Source organism: Protopterus annectens, chromosome 2.part1 (assembly GCF_019279795.1).
Source record: "Protopterus annectens isolate FY-2018-M chromosome 2.part1, PAN1.0, whole genome shotgun sequence".
Taxonomy (NCBI): domain Eukaryota; kingdom Metazoa; phylum Chordata; order Ceratodontiformes; family Protopteridae; genus Protopterus; species Protopterus annectens.
In genome coordinates this window covers 1,121,093,365-1,121,117,856 of record NC_056729.1, presented here as the reverse complement: position 1 = coordinate 1,121,117,856, position 24,492 = coordinate 1,121,093,365, and the positions used below count along the sequence as shown (strand labels likewise).

Sequence of the window (24,492 nt, the reverse complement as noted above, 5' to 3'; positions counted from 1 at the left end):
GTTTTCATTTTTCTCTAAGTAAATAGTATTGAGGAATTTTGAAAAGTAGGGCTGTGAAGGTGCTGTGATTGTGGTGAAAACCATAATGGGTATGTGAGAGGAGCATATCTCTCAACTGTCCAGATTTTCACATAATGTCTGGATTTTTCCTCATATTGTTGGTCTCTTCCTCATAAAACTTGTAGTTTTCTGATAAATCAGTCAGGACTGAATTCACTACACAATGACAGACTTTTGAGTTTCAGACTTCACATCCATCAGGAAGTGCATGGTAATGCAAACCCTGTAGCAGCTTTCTAAGTTTATAAGAGCAATATTTAAAAGTTTTATCTATTTTTAACATTTGTCCCCCTATTATTTTTGGCTTTGCCTAGATTTCTTGTGCTAATAGGTTGAGAGATATGGTGAGGAGCCTGTTGGACTGGAGGCATTGAAGAACCTGATTGCGGACACACTTGTTAAGTATTTTCGACAGAGGTGAGAGAATAGCAATGTACAAAAATTTGAGATTTCTGTAGAAGGCCACGTTTATACAAAGGTAAAATAAAGGATTGTTTCCAGTGTGGGGATGGTGACTTCAGATATAGAACAGTTGATGAATATGGAAGTGGAACAGGGGAGAGGAGTGGAAGCTTGTTTTAGACACTTAACTGTCAGGTTGTCAGAGGCTAGAGCAGCTGGCTTTAGCTTTCTAAGGAGATGTTCATCGTGTTTCACTGTTGCAGTCATTACTCTTGGGTTACCTTGCTGGCAGGCTACCCTCAGTCGGCCAGAATTCCAAAGTCTAGGCCCGGCGTCGGTTGCTGACGCCTCTTCCCTGACGTCAGTGCGCCAGGGGTATAAAAGATGCAGCCGACGCCATTTTCTTCAGTCTTTCTTGCCGTGCAGTGCCTGAAGCAAAAGCAGTTCGCAAGTGCCAGTCGGATGACTCCTGAGATTTTCAAATCTGAATTTCAGAACCAAAGTCTTCATTAAAACTAAGTACCCCATTGGGGAAACTTTTTTCTTGCTCCAGACCGATGTGAGAAAAAGTTAACAATTGTTATTTCTTGTGGGAAGCAAATACCTCATAAGGATTTTCACTCTTACTGTATTCCTTGCCTAGGCCCTGATCACAACGTTGCTAGCTGTCGGTTTTGTGCTAGATTTAACCAATGCACTATCAAGCATTGGTTCGATTTTGCATTTCATTACTTTGGCCGAAGATTTAATTATATAATGCCGTCGGACCAGCCGACAACCGGAGTTTACAAAAAACGCAAGGACAAGGAAAATAATAGGCATCCGAGGTCCAAAACTGATGACGAAGCCTCTGCTAGACCAGTCGCCGGTTCACCGGTTCTCAGTGAGGTGCTTTCGCAGCCCCTGGTGCCCGCTACCTCAGAGCCACAGGCCGCTTCCGACTCCCACGTGGAGCTGACTGAACCTCTGGAAACTCAAGGTATTGGACACTCAGAAATCATTCCTTCCGATGGGTCCGGAGCCGCTGAGCAGGCATCGGCTTCTGAGGGTGTCTTCAGACCTACACAACTATATATTAAGCCATCTTCACCTTCAAAGACAAAGACTAAAGCAGCTCTAAAGACAAAGAAACAAGTACAGCATTCTCCTTCTCAGACTTCCATGCCTAAAAAATAGATGCTCAAAATGGCCGAAGACCTAATTAGTTTGATCAGGGGCTCCCATCCCCCTCCTGATAAGAGGCCTAGGCAAGATACAGAGTATGATTCTTCTGATCAGGTTTCCATTTCCTCTGATTCCTCTTCTGAACAGGATTACTCCATGCTTCCCTATGAGGATTCTGATGCTGAAGAATCCATTCCTTCAGCCTCTCCTCCTGAGGATTATTCTTTTGGGGAAACCCTGCATACCATGAGGGAGCATTTCCACTGGGAGAGCCAAGATTATTCTGAATCTAAGAAAAGGCTCAGAGACTTTCTGCTACTTCCTCAGCACAGACCCCTTGCTACTCCATCTGTTCTGGACATTGTAGATGATGTATTTTCAAAGTCCAGCCTGTCCCCTGACTCTTTACCCCCTGCACCTGCTAAGCCAGACAGATACTACAGGGTGCCGGATTCTCATAAGTTCCTATATAAAAACCCTGCAGCTGACCCAGAAACTATATCTCTGGGTCCCAAAGGGGTTAAAGCTTCCACTACAAAAAACCCTGTCCCCTCTGACAGGGATTCTAGGGCTCTAGACAGATGGGGGGAAAAAGTCTACACTTCTGCTACCCTAACTGTAAGGGCTTTAAATTGTCAGTTTCATATGCTTAAATATCAGCAATATTTAATGTCACTGCTTAAACAGAAAATGTTGACAAATACTGAATGTTCAGAGAACAAGGAATTGCAGGATTTATTGCATGCAGCTGAACAAGTGGGAAAGCATACTTTGCAATGTGGTTATGATTCACTGGAGGCCTCTTGCAGGGCCGCTGTTACAGGATCTGTGATTAGGAAGCATGCTTGGTTAAAGGAATAGAATCTGCCTGATCATGTTAAAGCAAAATTATTAGATGCACCATTACAGCATGATACTTTGTTTGGTACTAAAGCAGAAGAGATGTTGAAAAAAATGGAGGATAAAGCAAAATCCATGCAGTCAAGGATTTCTTACAGGTACAGCCACCCAGGTTTAGCAGGAACTGGCTCTCTAAAAATTGGTCCTTTCCAGTGTCAGACAGACCACAAAGAGGCAGATACAGGCATCCCAGAGAAAGATCTCAGCCCCAAGGCTCATACAGGCTTAAACAATGGGGTGCTCCTACCTCCAAAAGCAGAGAAGACAAATCGCAACCTTACAGGAAACAGTCCCATTGACTTTCCTCTACCAGATCCAAGCACTTTTCATTTGGCAGCTCCCTTAGGGGGAAAACTAGCACTTTTTTCATCAAATTGACAAATGATTACCCAAGACAAATGGGTCCTGAACATAGTGTCCCAAGGGTACAGGATCCATTTGCACACCCTACCATGGTCAAAAGGTATGCCAGACCTGCCACACAATCAATGGGCAGAGGCACAAAAACAAATTACTGCCCTCATGGACATGAGGGCCATTCAGCAAGTACCACAAAAAGAGCAGGGGCAAGGATTTTACTCCACACTCTTTCTAGTACCCAGAAAGGACAAAACCTGGAGACCAATACTGGACCTGTGTATACTAAATACGTTTCTGGAAGTTCCAAAATTGAAGATGTTGACTCTACAGCAGCTACTGCCCATGCTGGGCAAGAAGGCTTGGCTCGTAACTTTAGACCTAAAAGAGGCATACTTGCATGTCCCAATCAGACAGTCTTACAGAAGATACCTCTGATTCATAGCTGGCTCAATGCATTACCAATTCTCTGCACTGCCCTTTGGCTTATCTACTGCGCCCAGGGTCTTCACAAAATGCCTGGCACCAGTAATTGCATTTTGCAGACAAATAGGAATTCAAATATATCCATACTTGGAAGACTGCTTAATTCAAGCAGAGAACAAAGACATTCTTCTGAAGCATCTGGCGTTTGTAAAAAGATTACTAATTGGCCTAGGGTACACAGTAAACGAAAAGAAATCAAAACTAGTGCCCTCTCAAGAGATAATATTCCTGGGTGCAAGCTTAAATACAACTGCCCAGATGGCTTATCTCACGCCAGACAAACAAAAGCAACTGACTACTTACTTCAAGAAATTGGCAACAAAAACCCATTTATCTGCAAGGAAAATCCTGCAGGCCTTGGGTTTCATGGCATCTTGCATTCTACTAATTCCATATGCCAGACTGCATATGAGGAAACTACAATGGTATCTAAAAAGTGTTTGGACTCAGCATTGCCACAGCCTGGAGACAGTAATTGCACTCATTCCTTGCCTGCAACAGGAGTTTCGATGGTGGGCAGAAGCCTGTCACCACAACAAGGGTCTGCCATTCAGATTACCCACAGCCAGACAGACACTGACAACGGATGCATCAGATTATGCCTGGGGGGCCCATATGGCAGGAAAATGTATTCAGGGCACATGGCCTGCAAACCAGATGCATCTTCACATCAATCAAAAAGAGATGCTAGCTGTTCAAAATGCCCTGACAGCTTTCAAGGACCTGCTTCATCCAGGACAGTTACTGATAAAGACAGACAACACTACAGTCATGTGGTACATAAACAAGCAGGGAGGTACACATTCCTACCCCCTATGCAGACAAGCAATGACTTTATGGGACTCAGCACTGGCTTTTCAAGTTCACCTGCAAGCACAATTCCTGCCAGGAAAATCAAATACTCTGGCAGACGAACTAAGAAGAAACCTCATGGATCCCCACGAATGGAAACTGGATCCACAAGTCTTCAGCATGATAATAAGGAAATGGGGATGCCCAGACATAGATCTATTCGCCTCCCCTCACAACTGCCAATTGCAGAGATTTTGCACAAGGATTTATCACAAGTAAGCATGGAAAGTGGATGCCCTATCCTTCAGCTGGAAAAATCTAAAGGTATATGCTTTTCCCCCACTGCCTCTCCTTCCCAGGGTACTCCTAAAGGTCAGACAAGAGAAGCCAAAAATGATACTGATTGCACCAGACTGGCCACGCCAGCACTGGTACCCAATCCTAAAGAGCTTGTCTCAAGGTCCAGCATGGATATTGCCTCAAACTTCTCAATTACTGACCCAACAAAACAATCAGATCCTGCACAGCCAACTCAGGACCTTAAATCTGGCAGCATGGCGGATAATGTAGCCATTCAGAACACTCCTCTTTCAAAAGCTGTTATGGATGTTATCTTGGAGGCCAGGAGGCCCACTACCAGAAAATCTTATGCAGAAAAATGGAAGAGATTCTGTGCTTGGAAACAGGAACAAGGCAGTGACATGTGTGTACCAAATATCCCTCAGATTTTACAATACCTAACTGAGATGCTAAACAAAGGCCTTTCTTTCTCATCAATTAAGATTCATGCCTCTGCCATTTCAGCCCACTACAATACGGAACCACCTATCTTTTCTCATCCCTTAATTAGGCAGTACCTCAGTGGGGCCAAAAACATTAGACCTCCAAGGAGAGCACCAATTCCGGCCTGGGACCTCAATTATGTTTTGGAAAAACTGACACTGCCTCCTTTTAAGCCAGCATCAACAGCAGATATTAAATTCTTATCCTAGAAAACAGCTCTGCTCCTAGCAATAACCTCTGCAAGGCGAGTCTCAGAGGTACAAGCACTCATGGCTGTGGAACCTTTCATCATTTTTCATCCAGACAGGGTTTCTCTGAGGACAAACCCTACATTTATGCCTAAGGTGGTGTCCAGTGTGGCCCTTAACCAAACCATTCACTTGCCTACCTTTTATCCTAACCCACAGAACAAGGATGAGAAAATTCTGCATTCTTTGGACATACACAGACAGTTACGCTTCTGCTTGGACAGAACTAAAGCTTTCAGAAAGCCTGAGCAACTTTTAGTGTCATATGCTGCAGGATCACAAGGAAAGGCTATCTCAAAACAGACTATTTCTAAATGGATAGGCAATTGCATCCGTTTCTGCTATTTTCAACATGGCAAATCAGTGCCTAAGGGCATTAGGCCTCATTCCACCAGAGCAGCAGCCACTTAAGCAGCCTTCCTCAGAGGAGTACAAACCAAAGATATCTTAGAGGCTGCAACTTGGAGTTCAGTGCACACCTTCACAAAGCACTACCACTTACCTCTTTAAGTCCAGAGCAGGCTTTGCCACTGCAGTTCTGCAGGGCCTCATAGCCTCTCCTAACCCTATTTAGCCCAGCCGCCCTTCCTCAGCTTTGGGATTCAACCCAAGGGTAATGACTGCAACAGTGAAACACGATGAACATAGTACAGTTGTGTACCTACCATAAATGTAGATGTTCAAGTGTATTCACTGTTGCAGTCCAGGTTACCTACCCACCATCCCTCTTTTCTTTGCTGGGTCTTATCTGGACTTCTCTATCAAATACAACCTATTTGGTGTATTTGCTTGTAGATGAAGGAAATGTTATTTTTGTGCATGCATTTTTATTGGCATATTTTTCAGCCTACCAATTTGGGGGCACCTGACATCTGGGGCAAGAAAAACTGAAGAAAATGGCATCGGCTGCACCTTTTATACCCCTGGCGCACAGACGTCAAGGAAGAGGCGACAGCAACCGACGCTGGACCTAGACTTTGGAATTCTGGCCGACTGAGGGTAGCCTGCCAGCAGGATAACCCAAGAGTAATGACAGCAACAGTGAATACACTCGAACATCTACATTTATGGTAGGTACACAACTGTACTTTCTTCAATATTTTTGGTAAATACTGGGTGTAAGACAAAATGCATAGGATTTGATGAAGTCTAAGGTGAGAAAGAAGAAGTTTGACTTGAATGTTGTTGCGTTAGTGAAGTTGCTTTGTGTATGAAATTATGAGATGAGAGTTGCATTTATTTGCTATTTCACAGATAGAGAGATTGGGAAAGAGGTTGGGTTGAGAGCATTTTCCTGGTTTTAAGAGGCTGTTTATGGAGTACCGAAATGACTTTGGATTTGAGTCATGTGAGGTATAGTATTTCCTCTTGAAAGCTAAAATAAGTTTTCTGGCTAGGTTGCATAGTAATACTGATATAAGGAAACTGGTTTTATGTCTGCCATGTTTTCTAAGTTTGTGTTAAGACCAGACTCTTAAACTTTTTCACTTAGAACTTTGTCATTGTATAATTTAAGCAAATTTAACATGAAGAACCTTGCTGTGTATTAACTTTCTGTAGTCAAATATGTGCCTATCCTGTGCTAGAAAGTAGCTCCTGACCAATACATTACACTGTATATGCCAGTTACTTAGTTTCACTGGCTGCAAGGTTTTGGCGTTCAGGAAATGAAAGAAAACCTGTTCTACTTTGTGCCTCTTTGCTAACTGCCTTGCTTTGGCTATAAACTGATTACTTTCTGTTATAATTTGACCTGAGGGTGGGACTGAGAAACCTCAGTATTCTCTCACTGGAAACACTGGAACATTCTAGCAGTCGTCTCAGAAAATGAGAACCATCCACAGGGAGAATCAGAAACTGAGCTCTCCACTGAATCCAAATCAGAAATCTGAGGAAAAACCCTGTATCTGCCCCTGCATCTTCCTGTTCAGATTCAGAATCTTGAATCTCTTCAGAAAAAGAGGAATCCCTCTTTTTTTTTTACCAGAGACTGCATTACAAGAAGGATCAATAATAGCCTAAAGTAAACCCTAAGCCAAACCCAGTAAATTACTCCTATCCAAAAAATTTTGAGGAGGAGTAATTTGTTTGGTTTTCTGTGTCATTTTGACAGGAAAAAATGGAGCCAGCCATGTTACTAATGGGAACAGATGCTTCCCCAGGGATGGGCACAGTATTTGGACACAACAGGGAAACCTTCCTTGTTCCCTTTCCTAGGACTGACAAGTGGTTCATCTTTGCCTACTGTGGGACCTCAGAAGCTGGAGAGAATGGGGCTAACCCCCAGACCATACTGGCTGTAGGTGTAACACCAAATGAATCCAGGGGAAAAAGATGAGTGGTCTGAGGTACAAAACATGGCCACAGCAGAGTCACTCACCTGTGACTGAGGCAAATTGCTAGCCTGCTATGGTGGCAAAGTGTGTTTGCTTACTTGTTTCTTGTTTTGGCTGGAAGAAGGACCAACTGTGGGACTATTATTTTGTTCCATGGTCAAGTGAAAAGAGTGCCTCTTCTCAAGTTGAGACAAGTAGCAATTGCTGGTAAACACTACCAGTTTACACAACTTCATTTTTTTGACAGAAAAATACAGTAAAAATAACTTTAAAACACTATGCCAGCCCTGTAAAAGTAAAATAACTACAATTTCTCCACAGAGAAAAATATGTTCAGTTACTTTACACCACTTTTAAACAGACAGAAAAAAAACGAGTCCTCCATTTAAAAGTACATTATAGTCTTGCTGCAGTCCATTAAAACACAGAACTCCAAGCTTTAAAATAACTTTCTTGAAGAGCAAAGTAGTAAAACATAAAAAAATTAAGAAAAATTATTTCTTTCCCCAAGGGAACTTATCTGCCTAGCAAAATAAAGCACAAGTTGACTGCCAATCCTCAAAAGCCTGAGAGGAGCAGACTCTTTAACAGCAGTAAAACTCTGAAGGGCTTTGCACCCAAACTTGTCTTTTAGTCAGTTCAGCTTGGGGTGCCTGACAGTTTGGGTGAGTGGAAGGTGCCCTGAAGGTTTGAAAGCTGGCTGGATATATATATCCTTGGCAGGATATAACCCATATAGCTTAAGCTGCTGCAGCAGTGATCAGTATGATGAATATCCAAGGATGCCTTGTATGCCAGGCATAAATCTGAGGTGATCTGCATAGGTAGGTACATTGTGTTTATGCCCTGTATTTTTTTTTTTTTGTGAGAAGCCTCTGTGGACGTTCCAGTTGTTGCATATGCCTGGTCAGGTACAATCAAAAAGGGATATTATACTTATGATGGATCTGATGATGGTACTTTCTTGAGCCTTGATTTCATGAACTTACTTAAAAGTTGTGTGACACGTGTTGATCAAAAGCCAGGTTACTAACTACATGATTCCCCAAATCCCTGACTATTTTGTCTACTTTTAGGGGTGTTTTATCAATGAGATAGTTTCTCTGAGCGGCCAGCTTCCCAAAAGGTATTATTATGCATTTTTTGGCATTTACTTTTAAGCCATGGCTTTTGAACCAGTCATCTGTATGTGTTAGACCTTCCTGTTATACCTATGTTTTTGTATTAGAAAGTTCCCTTGCCCCCTTTAACACCTACTGCACATCCTCAGAAAAAAGGTGCCCAAATAGGATTAAACCTTTGTCATCCCAAAAGTTATATGGAGATTGTAAATGTTGGGGTGGATCAGTGATTTTTTATCTTGTGAGAGTAAATCCACTCTCTGCATTAGTTATTATAGCAATAACCCATGCCTGGGTGTGGGTAATGCTGGATTTACCCACGGTTGGTGTGGTTTGGTCACGAGGGTGAAGCCCGAGTGGCCAAACAAAGCCAACCGTGGGTAAATCCAGCATTACTAACACCCAGGCGTGGGTTATTGCTATTATACAATAACATTATTTAAGAAAAAAATAATTACTTTTCTTAAATAATGGCATTGTATAATGCCTCTTTGCTGCCCTTCCGCAGCTGTCTGGTATTCTGCGGCAGTTCTGATGTACTGCGCATGCGTATGCCCACGCAGTACATCAGAGCTGTGGGCAAAAGGAACGGAGAAAGCAAGATCTCCATTGCTTTTTACAAACTGTTTCGCTATGTTAAATGGGTTTAACATAGCGAGACAGCTTTAAAAAAAGCAACGGAGAATCTCCGTTGCTTTTTTAAAGGCTGTCTCGCTATGTTAAACCCATTTAACATAGCGAGACAGGTTTGAAAAAAGCAACAGAGAAAGCAAGATTTCCGTTGCTTTTTACAAACTGTCTCGCTATGTTAAACTCGTTTAATATAGTGAGACAGCTTTAAAAAATGCAATGGAGAATCTCTGTTGCTTTTTTTAAAGCTGTCTCGCTATGTTAAACTCGTTTAACATAGCGAGACAGTGTGAAGCAATGGAGATCTTGCGTTCTCCGTTGCTGTAAAAAAAGAGTTATAGTAATGGAAAAAGTCCAGGCGACCGGACCTTTTTCCATTACTATAACTCAGATTTACAACGTGCACGCTGACCAATCAGCGTGCACGTTTTTGAATATTAATAAGGGGTCATTGTATAATGGTAATTGTCCCTGGCCAGATGCACGAGAAGGGAGAAACAATGTTATTTTGGCCAAATGGGATTCATTAGAGGCATCTTTGGTAAGTCCTTCTGGCTCTTTAGATATCAGAGGAAAGGGGGAAAAGCATAAAAGAATAGTATTGCCTTGTGGAAGGAGAATGCATCTGTTTTCAGGGCCTTTTTGCAAGGTGTCCTTGAACAGAATTGTTTTAGTTTTCTGTTGAGATAGGGCAAAAATAAATCTACTCTGGGAGCTTCCCACAGGTGAACAATCTTCTGGAAGATATCTGGGTGTAGCATCCACTCACAAGGGTCTATCCTAGAGTCGTTCAAATTGTCTGTCACAGTGTTCAGTTCTGGCAGAGTGTATATTGCCTGTAGAGTTAAACTGTGCTGAATTGCCAAATCCCAAGTAATCATCGCTAGTCTGCAAAGGAGGGAGGACCTTGTTCCTAATTATTTGTTTATATACCACATCACAATGGTGCTGTCTGTCATCACTAACAGAGGTCCCAACATCGACAGCAGAACTTTAGAACCATCACTTCCTTGAGATATGTGTTTGTGTTTGAAATGAGACTTCCTTATGCCCTGGAGTTTGACACCTTGAGACACCACCCCCAATATGCAGTCTGATGCATCTACGATGCCTGACTGATAAAGTGTGGGTGGAGACCTGGGTTCAACAAGACTTGGTTGACTCACCAGCTTTTTCTTGATGAAAGTGACAACACTGATGGGAAGGTTAGAGAATACAAATGCTGGGCCCAAATGGATTTGAGGAACCACTGAATTTGTCTCATGTGGAGTTTAGTAAATGGAATCTTACAAAAGTATTTAGGAAGTGGTAATGACAAGAAAATGTTTTCGCTGGGAGGAGAACATCTGTCATTAGAGAGGTGTCTAGAATACAGCCTAGAAAAAACTAACCCATGAAGAGGGATTAAACATGCTTTTTCTGGTTTAGCTTGAAACCTAGGCTGCTGAAAATATGCTATTCTCCCAGACAAAAATACAACTAGTATGAATGCCTTTATAAGGGATTTGTCTATGACAAGAACATCTGATCTTTCTGACAAACATAAGAATTTTTATGTACGCCTTTTACTGAAAAAAAGGAAGGTTCCTTAGTGGAAATACTTATCTGCTCGAAGCTGTAGCTGAAGCAGACCAACAATACTCACATTGCTGAGCTGATGATACGTCTGCATAAGAGTATATATGGCAAGAAAGTTATGGGTTTTGGCATGTCCTTTTGTCCCTCTTATACTAGCTCATATTATTGTGCAAAGGGCAGGTGTACAATGCACGTGGAAAGAGCCTGAAGTTTTCTAGACTGGACAGATATCCAGTATCCTTTGCAATATTTCCCATATAGTTATGGCTGCTGCAATAGTGATCTAATGAAGAACATATACCAGTACCTTGCATATTGTCTAACTTTTGGGGAGTACAGTTATGAAAGTACTTGTTATGTTTTATTCAGATGGTTAAAAATGCTTATGGCAGTTACAAGATGGCCTGCATTCTGGCTGACAGAATCAAAGTTTTATTTGTCTAATTTGATCTAACCTGCGGAAACTCACTAGTAGGAAATGCTGTATAGGAGTATTAATTAATGTTGGTTTGGAGTACTAATTAAACAGTTTGGTTCATAGTCGTGTTGATAGGTGTGTACTAGGCTAATAACCTTTGGGCCGTTTTAAATCTAGCCATGCGTCCCAAATCTCTGACAAGTTCTGGTACCCTTGATAAGTGTAAGCAGGGGCTTAGCAGATGAAATATTTACAAGCACGGGCCTGGGATATGAGCTATTTACTTGGTTGCCTGTGTCCATTGAATAAAATAATTTCTTGACAGGGTGGAAATGGGTGAAAGAGGTATAGATTGGATTGAGTTGATGTTGTGCCATGCGTCATTACTTGAAGTTTAAGTATTTGTCACTCTAGTTGTATGAAACAGATGCCTTGATTTAAATTTTCTATAGCGGGACTTAAATTTTATGCATAGGGGGTCAACTTTTGTTGTCGGTGAGAAATCAAATGTTAGGACCTGTGAATGATTTTGTCTTAGCAATTTTTCTGAACTTTCTACTACAAAAAAAAACATATAGAAGAGTTGAAAACATATAGCCCTTGTTAGTTTATTTATTTATTTTCATTTGGAAGAGTGGAAAAATATATACATATTTTAATTTTAGTAGGATGGACTGACAATTTATACTGTATGAGTAAACTGGCATATAGAACTACATTTTACTAGGTTTGTAAAGGGATATGGCTTTTCTAATAGGTCAGATATATTCTCAGCATCCAGTGTGAGATGAAGATGGTGATTTTTGAGTTATGTGCATTATCAGAAGTGAAAAACTTTCTTGACCTTATCTTGATTTGGGATAAAATACTTAAGCCATCACTTGCCCAGAACTATTGGGATATCATGATGAACTTAATCCTCCTTTCCCCTCCAAAAAACACAAGCTCTGTGTTCAGCACTGGAGATCAAGGTAGAGTGATTTGCCTTATAATACTAGAGAGCTATCTGCATTATAAACATTTGATGCTGTGATCTGTTTCAAGTACAGTGCAGATGAGGTAATATTTTCTCAATCATCTGACCATTTTTCAGCTTCAGCTCTGTCATAACTCAGGAATAATTTGCCATGGTTCCAGATTTTGCATTTAAAGTTTAGCACTGATGGTAAATCAAGTTCTTGGGGAATAACTGAAGAATATCAAAGCTTACTGATAAATATAATAAAAGAGTGTTAAACTGATAATAAGCACTTTCTTAATAAGCACTTTTCAGGGAAGCTAAACTGTCCTTTATAAATCTATTTCAGGATTGAACAAGATATGAAAAAGTTGAAAGCTGACCTGCAGGTCAGCAAACAGAATGAACAAGATCTTCGAAATCAGCTCTGCTATCAGTCAAATTGTGAACGCAATTTGCGCACAGAACTGTCTCAACTGCGACAAGAGAATGAACTTCTACAGAACAAGTAAGGAACTAACAAATTAAAACTGAGTTGTTATACAGTACATTAAAATATTTGTTGTACCAGAAGCAGCAATTTTTTATATTTTTTCAGTCTATAAAAAGTAGTGTCAGTTCCTTCAAATACAAAACTTAAATCTAAGTATGCTTTTCAAGTGTCAGTTTCTTATACTTACAAATTATTGCCTAATTTCATTAGATAACATCAGGGAAGTGTAGAGATTTTTATTTATTTTAATTCTTCACATGTAACCAAAATGCCACATATCTCTTAAGAAACCTACAATAAATAGTGCATCACTTTTAAACACATATAGGGGAATCATACCTCTCAATCTCTTGGTGCAAGAAATCTGTACAAGGCCTAAAATAACAGGGAGAAAAAGGCCCAGAAATAGAGACAGATTTTAAATATTAGTATTATAAACTTAGAAAGTTGATAGGATAATAGGATTTGTAGTATTACGTATTTTCTAAAAGATTATGAAGTCAGAAACTTAAATGAATGTCATTATTTAGCAACTGCAATCCTCAGTAATTTGCCAGGAAACCACAACATGTTGAGAAACAGACCAAAATACGTGGCAAAAATTGGACAATCGGCCAAATTCTGGACAGTTGAGAGGTATCACGGGGATATTAAAATTAATTAAATAAATAAAAATAAAACAGACTTTTCTCTCCTTAATGAACAGATAGTTTGAAACTTGTACCATAATACTTTTTACATTTAACTGTCTTTCATGAATAAATACCATACTATACCATTTACACTGAAACATTAGTGATTTTTTTGAATGCTGTTAGCTTCCCCACAGCTGACTGTCGGCTTCTCCCAGTACCTGTTCTTGTTCATCGGGTTTAGCACAGCTGGCTACCTTCCCTTGGACTGCCTTGAACTATTTTTAGGGCTGATAACTGAAGCTTCCTGGGGCAGTTTCATACTGCTACTGATGGAGTCAGTTTTCCTTAAGGCCTAATCTGTCCCCTCCACATACACATATTGTCCAAGGGGATGTATACACAGACTTTGTAGCATATCATCTATGCCTCTATGTATAACTCAGCCATAGCCCTGCCCTCCAACAGGTCCCCAGACCTGACCAGGGATCAACTGCAGAGGTGTGCCTGAGAACACTCAACTCCCTTGCCCTTTCTCCTGGGATGGGTGAGCTGACATAAGCTACCCAATGCCACTCCCACCTAGCTCCTCAGGATGGTCTAAGCCACCAATCGAACAAGGATCATCTGGTTTGCAGTCAGGGCTTTCTTCATCTGGTCCATGGTGCCAAACTGACTGAAACGACATGGAGATAATATGCAGAGGGTCAGAATACTGTGTTGTCATGTTTAGAAGCAGATCTGAAAAGTAAATCATAAAGCATCTCATGCTGGGGGAGACGGCACTTCATATACTAGATGGATACTAAAGATGAGTGATTATCCACTAGCCCTTCTTCTTTTACAGACAGTGTTTATGGATCTCTAGTATTAAATGGGTACTACAGTTGATTATGTAACCACTAAGCCCTTCTTCTTTTACAGCAACCTGGGTTTATGTGTTCCTTCTATAGGCATGCATTCATTCAGATCCCCTCTGTAACGCGGTGAATCTTTAATTTCTAGAATCCTGCTACTCTGCTGGGATGATCCAGATTGGGCAAAAGCATGAGAAATCATAGCCATGCAGTAAAGCATTCATAAACGTTTGAACGAGAGATTCAGGTTTCAGGCTAAACTGGATCTCTGTAAGCTGGAAATTTTAAATGTTACCTAATTCTTGATACAATTTTACACTGATGTCTTCAAGTTGCACTGGATAGATGGCATACATTCAGTACAGACAGTGTAAAAGTGGGACTGTTAGAATTGTTGAAACACAACTGTTCCATTTCATAAGTAAAATCAGAAATACCACCCTATACATTTTAGGAGCATCTCAGTGTTTTCTTCCACTCGTGTCCTAACATTTTTACAGCTATTAAGCATAGAGTGAAAGTCCACACAGATTTCCCAAGGAGCACGACCCCTTGACTATGTTTATTTATACTGCTGTTTTATACGCTATTGAGAAATAGTAGTGGAGTTTATTTTCCCTTTTCATTTGAACTAAATTTGACCAACAAACATATACAGAAAAATAATGTATGAACAAGGTGATAATAGTTGTTGGACAGCATTAAAATCAATGCTGTGTCAGTGATGGACATCCCACCTCCCAAATGTTTTTTTTAACGACTTTATTGAATTATCACTTGTGACATAAGCAAATTTGCATTTATATAAAAAGCAATCAAACTGTATTAACAAGTTCACATTTACAAACATTATACTTCACAATATATATATATGTATGTATTTATTTATATATATATATATATATATATATATATATATATATATATATGTGTGTGTATTTATATATATATATATATATATATATATATATATATATATATATATATATAGATATATATATATAGATATAGATATATATCATATAACCCAAGCAACATTACATAAATTATTCAATTCCTGCCTTTTTTTAACAAGAAACGTCTTAATTAAACTATCACTTACGATATAGGCAATCATACATTTATTTAAATCAAAACAATCCACACCAACAAAATCCTAGTTGCAAGCATTTTACATCAGAAACCATAATGACACACTCCCAGTTACAAACACTATACATCACTTATAATCGCCCCAATTATGTTCAGTCAAAAATTACATAGTTCATTTAAGTCCTACCTCATTTTAAAACTAATTCCTCCCCATGTATGTATTGTTCCCACAATTCCCATTTTTTATGTAGTTTTCTCCAACCCTTTTCTAAAGATTTCAGTTCCATTTGTTTTATTTCTCTTACTATATTCGCTACTTCCAGTAAAGTTGGTTTACATTTTGATTTCCATTTTCTAGTAATTGCTTTTTTGACAGATACCATAATTAGACACAGCAAGGCCTTACCATGTCTAGGCAAGTCCGATTCAGTGTCATAGCTCAGAAGAATCATCTCCCCCATCTCACCAATCTGCCCACTCAGCATCTCCGACAGTGAATCCCACAGGGAATCCTTAAAGTTCACCAACTCACTTCACTCCCAGAAAATATGTTCTCAATTACTCATTCTTCCCTGTCACACCTCCAACATTTGCTGTCTATCTGTGGAAAAAAATATCTGGCATCTGCTTGGGGTATAAAAATATCTAGCTAAACATTTCCAAGCAAAAATCCTAAATCTTCTAGAGTTTGTTGCATATTTGGGAGACATACATATATCCCCCCCATTGTTTTTTTTTTTTTGTGAATTGCTTAGCCAAGCTCTCTTCCCAGTCCATTCTTAAGCGTAAAACTAGATGGCATAATTCTTCCAATCTCTACATCGATGAATAGTTCCCTACTTGTGGAAACATTATACCGTTATGGCTCCCCAAATGTTGGAGATAATTCTCAGCACGTTTAACATAAGTTTACTATTTACACTGTTAGGGAAAACTGTTAGACTCATACAGTCTTAAGCAATATGGGTAACTCTGATTCACAACACAATTTTTGAAAATAAAAAGCCATTGTGTTCCCTGTACCCTTGTCAGACTGTTGACATAATAAAAGATGCTGATAACAGTCAGTTGAACAGGTGCTTAATAAGGCTTTAAACTCCTTTAGTTAAAAGTGAATGGTATCTAAACTCATAGAAACTCTGCTATCCAACAATTCAGCCATTTGATTCTAAAATTGTTTCTTCTGTAGACTCCATTGGGTTAATGATAGTAATACCGCATCTGTTCCTGAGACATTTAGGAAGGACATCATCTCAAGGACCTGCCTTTGGTCCCACTTCTCTGCAGTGCATTTATGAGCACCTTTCTGTAAGAATTTAATTTAAGAACTCTGCTCTAACTCAGTGTGCAGATACTGTTGTAAGGCTTGCCTCTAGTATCACCAAAGACACCGTTATTTCCATTATTTAGGGCTCCATTTGAGGCTGAAAGGTTTTTCTACGTAATATAAAAAACACTTGGTATTCAGCACTAAAACTCTGTATCTCGTTTCCATCACAACCCAAAATGAAGAAGTTAAGTGATTATACAGGTGGTTAAATTTTAATGCTCTATGTTTCTTTTTTTCAAAACAGGTTTATTGTTTTAACATATAAGAGAAATATCATAACAATTTTATACAAGTAATTAAAAATAGGTATTATTATAATATTCAACAAAACAACTAAAGTATTTACAAAGACATAATGCTCTATGTTTCTGAATGTAAGTGAACACATAAAACAGCATATATGGACCATACAAATTAAGATGTGCAAAAGATACACAATAAATTAAACCTGGTTTATAGAATTAAAACCTTACTTTGAAGACAAGTGAAACAGTGCCTTTCATGGACTATTGTATTACGTGCTCCATTTTATGTGTCTGATATCATTATTACTACTAAAGTCTGCCTGTAGTGCACTTAAGATGATTTATCATAGAATAAATCTAGTTTGCCAGTAATCTTTCTGTAAGTGCACATGCCTGTAGTGTATTGTCCCACTCAAACCTTTGCAATCATCTTACAGCTGTAAACATGCCTGCCAGAAGACTCTGCTAACCTGGTAGAGTAGCTCTTGTGATAAAAATTCAGAGTTGTCATGCAGTATCAAAATGTACTTGAAAAAATCTTGCTAGAAACTGCATCAACTAAAAAATCTTATGAAAAAATAGCTTTCTGCCAAGTTGCTGTCAGCCTTCCCTCCATATACATATCTATGTACACAAACACACACCATCTAAGTTTTGTCAGCTAAGCACACAGTTTAGTAGCTTTACTTCAATAAACTGACATTTGCTGTCTATATTGATAAATCCAGGTGGGACAGAAAATTCATACTGCCACTTTTGGAAGAGCTGTTCACCAACTTTGACAAAGCATACACAAAGGGAGGAATTTAATAAAGCCTACATAGTGTTTTTTACTGTGTAGGCATTGCGCCGCACACCTTAAATGAAGTAAGCAGTTTTTAGATACAGTAAACACTTTTGAGTGGCGCGCATGCACGCACCAACACTGCAAGTTCCGTGGCATGCAAATCCCCTCATAAGCATGTCAGTGTCATGCAAATGAGTCAGTTACAGTGATCCAGCAAGCAGACAGGCAGTTGTTCAGACCCCGAGTCATCAGTGTCTGTACTGTACACAAAAAAATTTTCTATGCAGCATTATAGACTGACAAAAGGGGTTGTAAAAATGTAGATATATGGACAGAAATGGCATACCATATACAGATATGAGCGAAACTATCCTCCAGTTTGTCTGAAAAATGAAAGGAACTAAATTAATTTAATTTTTTGTTTTATAATTTGGGCATGTTTGTGTGGCACCCTGCAATGTGCAAACATGCTTTATAAATAAATTTGGAAAAAAATAAAATGAATATTCTGTGAGAGAAATGTATTACAGGACCTTGTGTGGAGTATCTACAATGTTGCATTGGTGCTGCTGGTAACATGGTAGGGCTATGAAGGATGTTGTTTCCAGGCTGTGAGCATGGATCCCTATGCAAATGAGGTGGCATTACTGAATAGAATAAAGGGGCAATCATGTCCGCATGTCCCCTTTGTGTAGGCAGTGAACCATGTTGGTGTTTACAAAGGAGGTAGCTGACATCAGGAGAGGGTGTGTCCAACTACTTCTAAACTTATTTCAGCTTAGCTGTGCCGGTTTGTGCTGTGCACTGCCATGCTGAGCATGTCCTTTCAGGGGTGGAGTGTGTGCACTAACTTCTAAGATTTGTTTAGCTAAGGAGTGTGTTTTTCCACGTGTTTGTGAGGTGCACTGCCTTGCTGAATGTGGAAGTCTGGTGGGAGTGTGTGTACACTAAGTACTAAGCTTTGTTTACCTACAGGTTGTGCATTTGCGCTGCATGCCACAGTGTTGAGTATATCAAAAACCCACTGACATGTTAATTAGTTTTGACCCCTGTATAACTTAAACTAGGACCATTAAATGATGTTAATGATATACTAGGCAGGTGGAATGTATCATAGGTAGCCAATCACACAGTCAGCACCTACAGCAAAGCACTATAAAGTGGGTCTACTTTAATTAACCGAAAGCTGATTCCAGTGAATGCAAATCCATCGACACATATACAATGAACCGCGAAATAAGCAAACCCACAAAACCGCAAAACTCAAAATACTGATTTGTCATACTCGGCCAACCCCACCGCCCGAAACACACTACCCACCCAAACAAAATAAATAAACCACAAACATACACCAACTAAAACCCTACTTCTAACCCTACACTAAACCCCACATACACCACTATCTATGCAGTCTCCTTAACCCCTCCCTAACCCTAAGGTCTGTAACTAACGCACACTTGCCCTACAGAGCTATACCCAAACAAAATAAATAACCACACACATATACTAACCAAACCCCTACCTCAAACCCTACACTAAATGTTAAATACATTACCCATATTACATTACCTATCTATGCACTTACCTTAACCCGCACCCTAATCCTAACCCTAATGTCCGTAACTATCGCACACTTACCTTACAGATCTATAGCTCAGACAGGCCACCCAAAACACTTCCACATTTTGAATTTTGCCGTAATTTCGCGGTTTTGTGAGTTTGATTATTTCACAGTTCCATGTATATGTGTCGATGGATTTGCATTCACTGGAATCAGCTTTCGGTTGATTAAAATAGACCCCTATAAAGTATGCATACTCCCTACAATCTAATTTTTCTCCCATTCTGTGCTCCATTGGAGTACAGACTTGGGAATTTTAATGCAGAGAATGCTAGGGGCTGCTGCAGGTCTGCTACATCTGTATGTGCTAGATGCTTAAGTCAGTGCTGCTGCTACTGCTGACAATAGGCCTAGACAGAGAAGAATGTGTGTGCTGGCAGCCCTGGCAGTTATCACAACTCCCATATCAGGCATGCATCACAGTTGTACCAGATGTTTGCTGGGGGGACATCCCATATGGCCATTTACTGGGGGACGTCGTCTATGCACTGGAACCGTGGATAATGACACCCATTAAAAATGCACACACACTCACGGAAGAATGCCATAATGAGGCACACACACAAACTAGGACCATCGTAGAGTGTGTGTTTAGGCTTCTGAAGTCACAGTTTCATTACCTTGGTATATCTGGTGGAGCCCTGCAGTACTCTCCAGCCAAATGTGCACATATGTTCACAGTATGTGCCATGCTACACAGTATGGTCCTGTGGAAATAGCTGCAGCGGATCAGCAAAGGAAAGGGATACACAACTCCCCCACCAGTGCCTAGGTCACCACAGCCACAGTCACAGGAGAACTTGGAGGAGGAACCACCTGATGATGTCCCTGTAGGCAGATGTAGGTGTTTCCAGTACACTCTGGCTTTAGCTAAGAGACAATGCATACCACATTCACTGACAACCTACGGCCCTAGGGATGGACACCTCACTCCTACTCACATAAATATATTAAAATTGTTGATGCCAGGCAACCCACATAACCTGTACCTATCCATGTATTGGCTGTATACTGCTTGCATCACACAGATTCAGCCCTGAACTACAGTTTTATCAACTGCTGCATTTGCAAGGTAAGTCTCTAACCTACACACTACTTGTAAGGATTACTATACTATGGTACCATATGTATGGATCTGCTGCATTTATGCAAGGAAATATAGTGGACTATGTGGACAGAAGAAACATCCACATGGGACTGTAGATACCCGGTCCAATAGTATGTTTTCCCTAATAATCAATAGGTCTCATGGTTGGAATATTCAGTACATCAGTCAAGGAAGATGTTAAACAGTAGGTCACATGATATCTGGACTACTGTCTATCTCAGCAGATCATGTGCTGCTGTACCCCCATCCCCAACACAGCAGTGTTCCTATATAACTGCTTTAACAGTAAGACAGCAATGGTATATCAGCAGACCAGGCAGTCTCTGGGCTGTAGCATAGAACTCAATCATACACTGTATGTCACATGTAAAGGAGGAATATTACTCTACATATTTATGCTGTTGATTGTGTGATGAATGGCCCTTCTCTGTCTGGGAGCCTGTGTGGCTCAGTGGACTAAGGACGTTAGCACGGGTGATGGTGCTGATGATGGTTCTAATCTGGAAGTAGTCACATCTTTTGCATGTGAGGTATTATTATGTTGGTGTTTTCACAGTCTGCCAGTCTGTGTGTGGTGTAACATTATGAACCTCAGTTACATATTAAGTACAGCAGACAGCTGGGGAATGCCGTGGACATAATGAGTAACGTGCAGTACTGCAGAAACAGGGACAGATGTCATTGTCTGTAGCACATAATATCCCGGACTGGAGCACAGGTAGGTGTGGCCTGGAGTCACTTTATAAGTACTGACAGTGTCATTGGGCATGCCCATACACTTAGTTAAAATGAGTGCAATTCTGTTGCCCCTTCATCAAAAATAGAAGTTATGTACTTACCATAACGTTCCATGTTTGTAGTTCATCTCGCCTTTCATTCTTACATATTGGTTCGGAGCCAATCCTCGGCTCCAACTCAGCTGATTACAAAGCACAAAGTCTCTTGGTTGGCTCGTGGCAAGGTAGGTATCCCATAGTGCTCTAGTAAGAATCCCCAGATCTTGTTTGCTGCTGACTATCAGAGTGAAAGAAAAGGTTATCCCCAAGGAACAACAAAGGTGAAAGGTCTCCACCCTACCAAAGGCAATACTATCCGGTCTCCAGATCCTCCGAGGACAGTGGTAGGTGGGTGGGTTCATAAAAATTGAAGGGCGAGATGGACTACAAACATGGAATGTTATGGTAAGTACATAACTTCTTTATATTGTGTAGTCCTATCTCGCCTTCATTCTTACATATGGGACAGCGTCCATAGCAAGTTTTCCTTGGGTGGCTCACGGGAATATAAGAACCATGGAACCAAATGAGGCTCTACCCCTTGAGGTCAAATCCAATTTGTAATGAGTAATAAAGGTATGAGGGATAGTCCAAGTTGCTGCTGCACAAATACTGTCAATTGGAACTCTGGCTTGAAAGGCAGCAGATGTGGATATGGACCTTGTGGAATGAGCCTTAATTTAAAACGGAAGGTTCTTTCCATTGGAAGCGTAGGCAAAAGAGATGCAGTTGGAAATCCAATTAGATAGTGTTACTTTAGAGACTGGCAGACCCATCGTAGTTTCAGAAAAGGATACAAACAATTGGTTTCATTTTTTAATTTCCTTAGTTCTGTGTAGGTAGAACCGTAACTGTCTGTGAACATCAAGATGATGAAATTTATATTCTGCACTGTTTGAATGATTGGAAAAAAATACAGGCAGTTCAATAGTTTGGTTCAAATTAGCCTGAGAGCAAACTTTAGGTATGAAGGAAGGGTTAGTACGAAGGGAAACTCTGTCTTTATGAAAAATCAAGTAAGGAGGTTTGACTGAAAGTGCTTGCAACTCTGACAGCCTTCTAGCGAATGTAATGGCTACTAGAAAAATGGTCTTCTAAGACAGAAACTTCAGTTCACAGGAATGCGTGGGTTCAAAAGGCGGGGAAGTAAGTTTGGATAGAACGAAATTTAGATCCCAAGGAGATACAGGTTCCTGAAAAGGAGGCCTCAGCAAGGTAGTGCCTTTAAGGAAGGTTTTACATAATCTGTGAGCCATCAGATTAGGCTCATGTTGTCTCAAATGAAAATTTGATATTGCTGCCAGATGAACATTAATTGTAGCAGCAGCTGATCCCTGATGGAAAAGTTCGGTTAGGAATTCTAACACCAAGGGGATGAATGCAGTGTAAGGATCTACATTTTTCTCTTTTGCCCAGATAGAAAATCTTCTCCATTTGCTAGCATATAACTTCCTTGTGGAAGGTTTGTGGGAAGACGTAATGATATGGATCACTGCAGGTGAAAAATCATGAAGCCTGACTAGGGATGGAATTGGAGCAGCCACACTGTCAGGTTGAGGGTGTGGAGACAGAGATGAAGGGAGCCTGACGTGTGTCAAGAGGTCTGGAACTGGGTCCAGAGTCCATGGATCATCTAAGAGATGAGGCCAAAGAAAGGGGAACCAGATCTGACAGGGTCAGTAAGGAGTGATCAAAATCATTTTGCTTCCCAAGGACTTTGCTTTCTCGATCACTTTCAATATGAGTGGAAAATGCGGAAAAGCATAAAGAAGTCCCGAAGGCCAGCTGTGAACATTTGTCTCTCGGTGACTACCCCGGAGGGGGAATAAGGGAGAAGTAGCTGCTGCATTTGGCATTGACCAGACTGGCAAAAAGATTGCAGCAAAGCTGTCCCCATTTGCGGAAAATATGTTCCTCTAATTTCTGATTCAGAGACCACTTGTGTGGCATCAAGATTGCCCTGCTGAACTTGTCAGCTATGACATTGGTTGTCCCCGGGATATGCGTTGCTACTAGAAAGCGCTGGGAAGATATCACCCACTGCCAAACACGAAGAGCCTCTCGACAAAGGGAGAAAGATCTGGCTCCTCCTTGCTTGTTTAGATACCACACCACCAACATATTGTCCGACTGGATTGCTATCATCCCTAGAAGAAGAAAGTTGTGAAGTGCTTGCAACGCTAGAAGCACTGCTCTCATCTCTAGGACATTGATATGCAAGTGAACCTCATGATCTTGCCATGTGGCTTGGACAGTCCTGCCTAGATAATGCCCTCCCCACCCTATCTGGGAGGCATCTGTGGTCACAGTAGCAACGGGTTGGCGAGGAAGGAAGGGAGTTCCTGTCGTTAGTTGACCGGGCTGAATCCACCAACAAAGGTCCTTTTGGCAAGATTCTGTTAAGAGAATATGATGAGACAGAGGCAGTTGTTGAAGAGACCACTGGAAAAAAGTAGCTATTGAAGAATTTGCATATGCAATCCGGCTAGCGGAACTAGATTTATGGTAGAAGCCATGGTCCCTAAAAGTTTTAGCACTGTTTTGGCCTTGACTTTTTGTTGAGGAAGTAAGCTGTAAATATTTTGTCTGAGATTTTGAATCCTGTCCGCCGGAAGACGAGCGATCATGGCGACTGTGTCTATTTATACACCTATAAAAGTCACAAATAGAGAGGGCAACAAGGCAGACTTTTCCCAATTTATCGTATTTTCAAGCTGGGTGTAGAGCTGGATGGTTGAATCCCTGGCTTGTAGCAGTAGGTGCCTGGTGGTGGCAGTCAGGAGCCAGTCGTCCAGGTACGGAAACACTTGGAATCCACGACGTCTCAAGTGAGCTGTCACTACCGCTATGCATTTGGTGAACAAACTGGGGCTGTGGTGAGACCAAAGGGCAGAGAACAAAATTGGTAATGACTGGCTCCCAGCCAGAAGTGTAGCTGACTCCTTGATGCTCTGTCCATTTTGATGTGGTAGTACGCATCTTGGAGGTCTATGGAGCACATCCAATTGTCTTTCCCTAATAGAGGGAGTATAGACTGCAGGGTTACCATTCGGAACTTGGACTTCTTTACTGATTCATTTAGCTTGCTGAAGTCTAAAATGGCCTTCCAGTCCCCTGTTCGTATTGGCACTAAAATGAATCTGGAGTAAGTTCCGAATCCTATCTGGTCTGCGGAGATGGTCTAGATGACTCTCTTTGAAAGCAACTTTTGAACTTCTATGGTTACTTGATCCCTGTAATTGAGTGGAACATCTGGGATCTTCTTCGGGGTGTGGAGTGGAATAAAGAAGGGTATGGAGTATCCTCTGGTGATTATTT

The 24,492-nt window shown here is 40.7% G+C and overlaps 1 protein-coding gene across 1 annotated transcript in view; it reads left to right on the top strand.

Annotated features, from left to right (window-relative positions):
• Window positions 1-24,492, top strand: part of LOC122794350 (macoilin-like) — a 990,560-nt gene that overhangs the window by 616,436 nt on the left and 349,632 nt on the right. Inside the window, exon 7 of the mRNA XM_044062667.1 lies at window positions 12,583-12,741. Within this exon, the coding sequence (XP_043918602.1) occupies window positions 12,583-12,741 (159 nt within the window). The remainder of the gene's footprint in view (window positions 1-12,582; window positions 12,742-24,492) is intronic.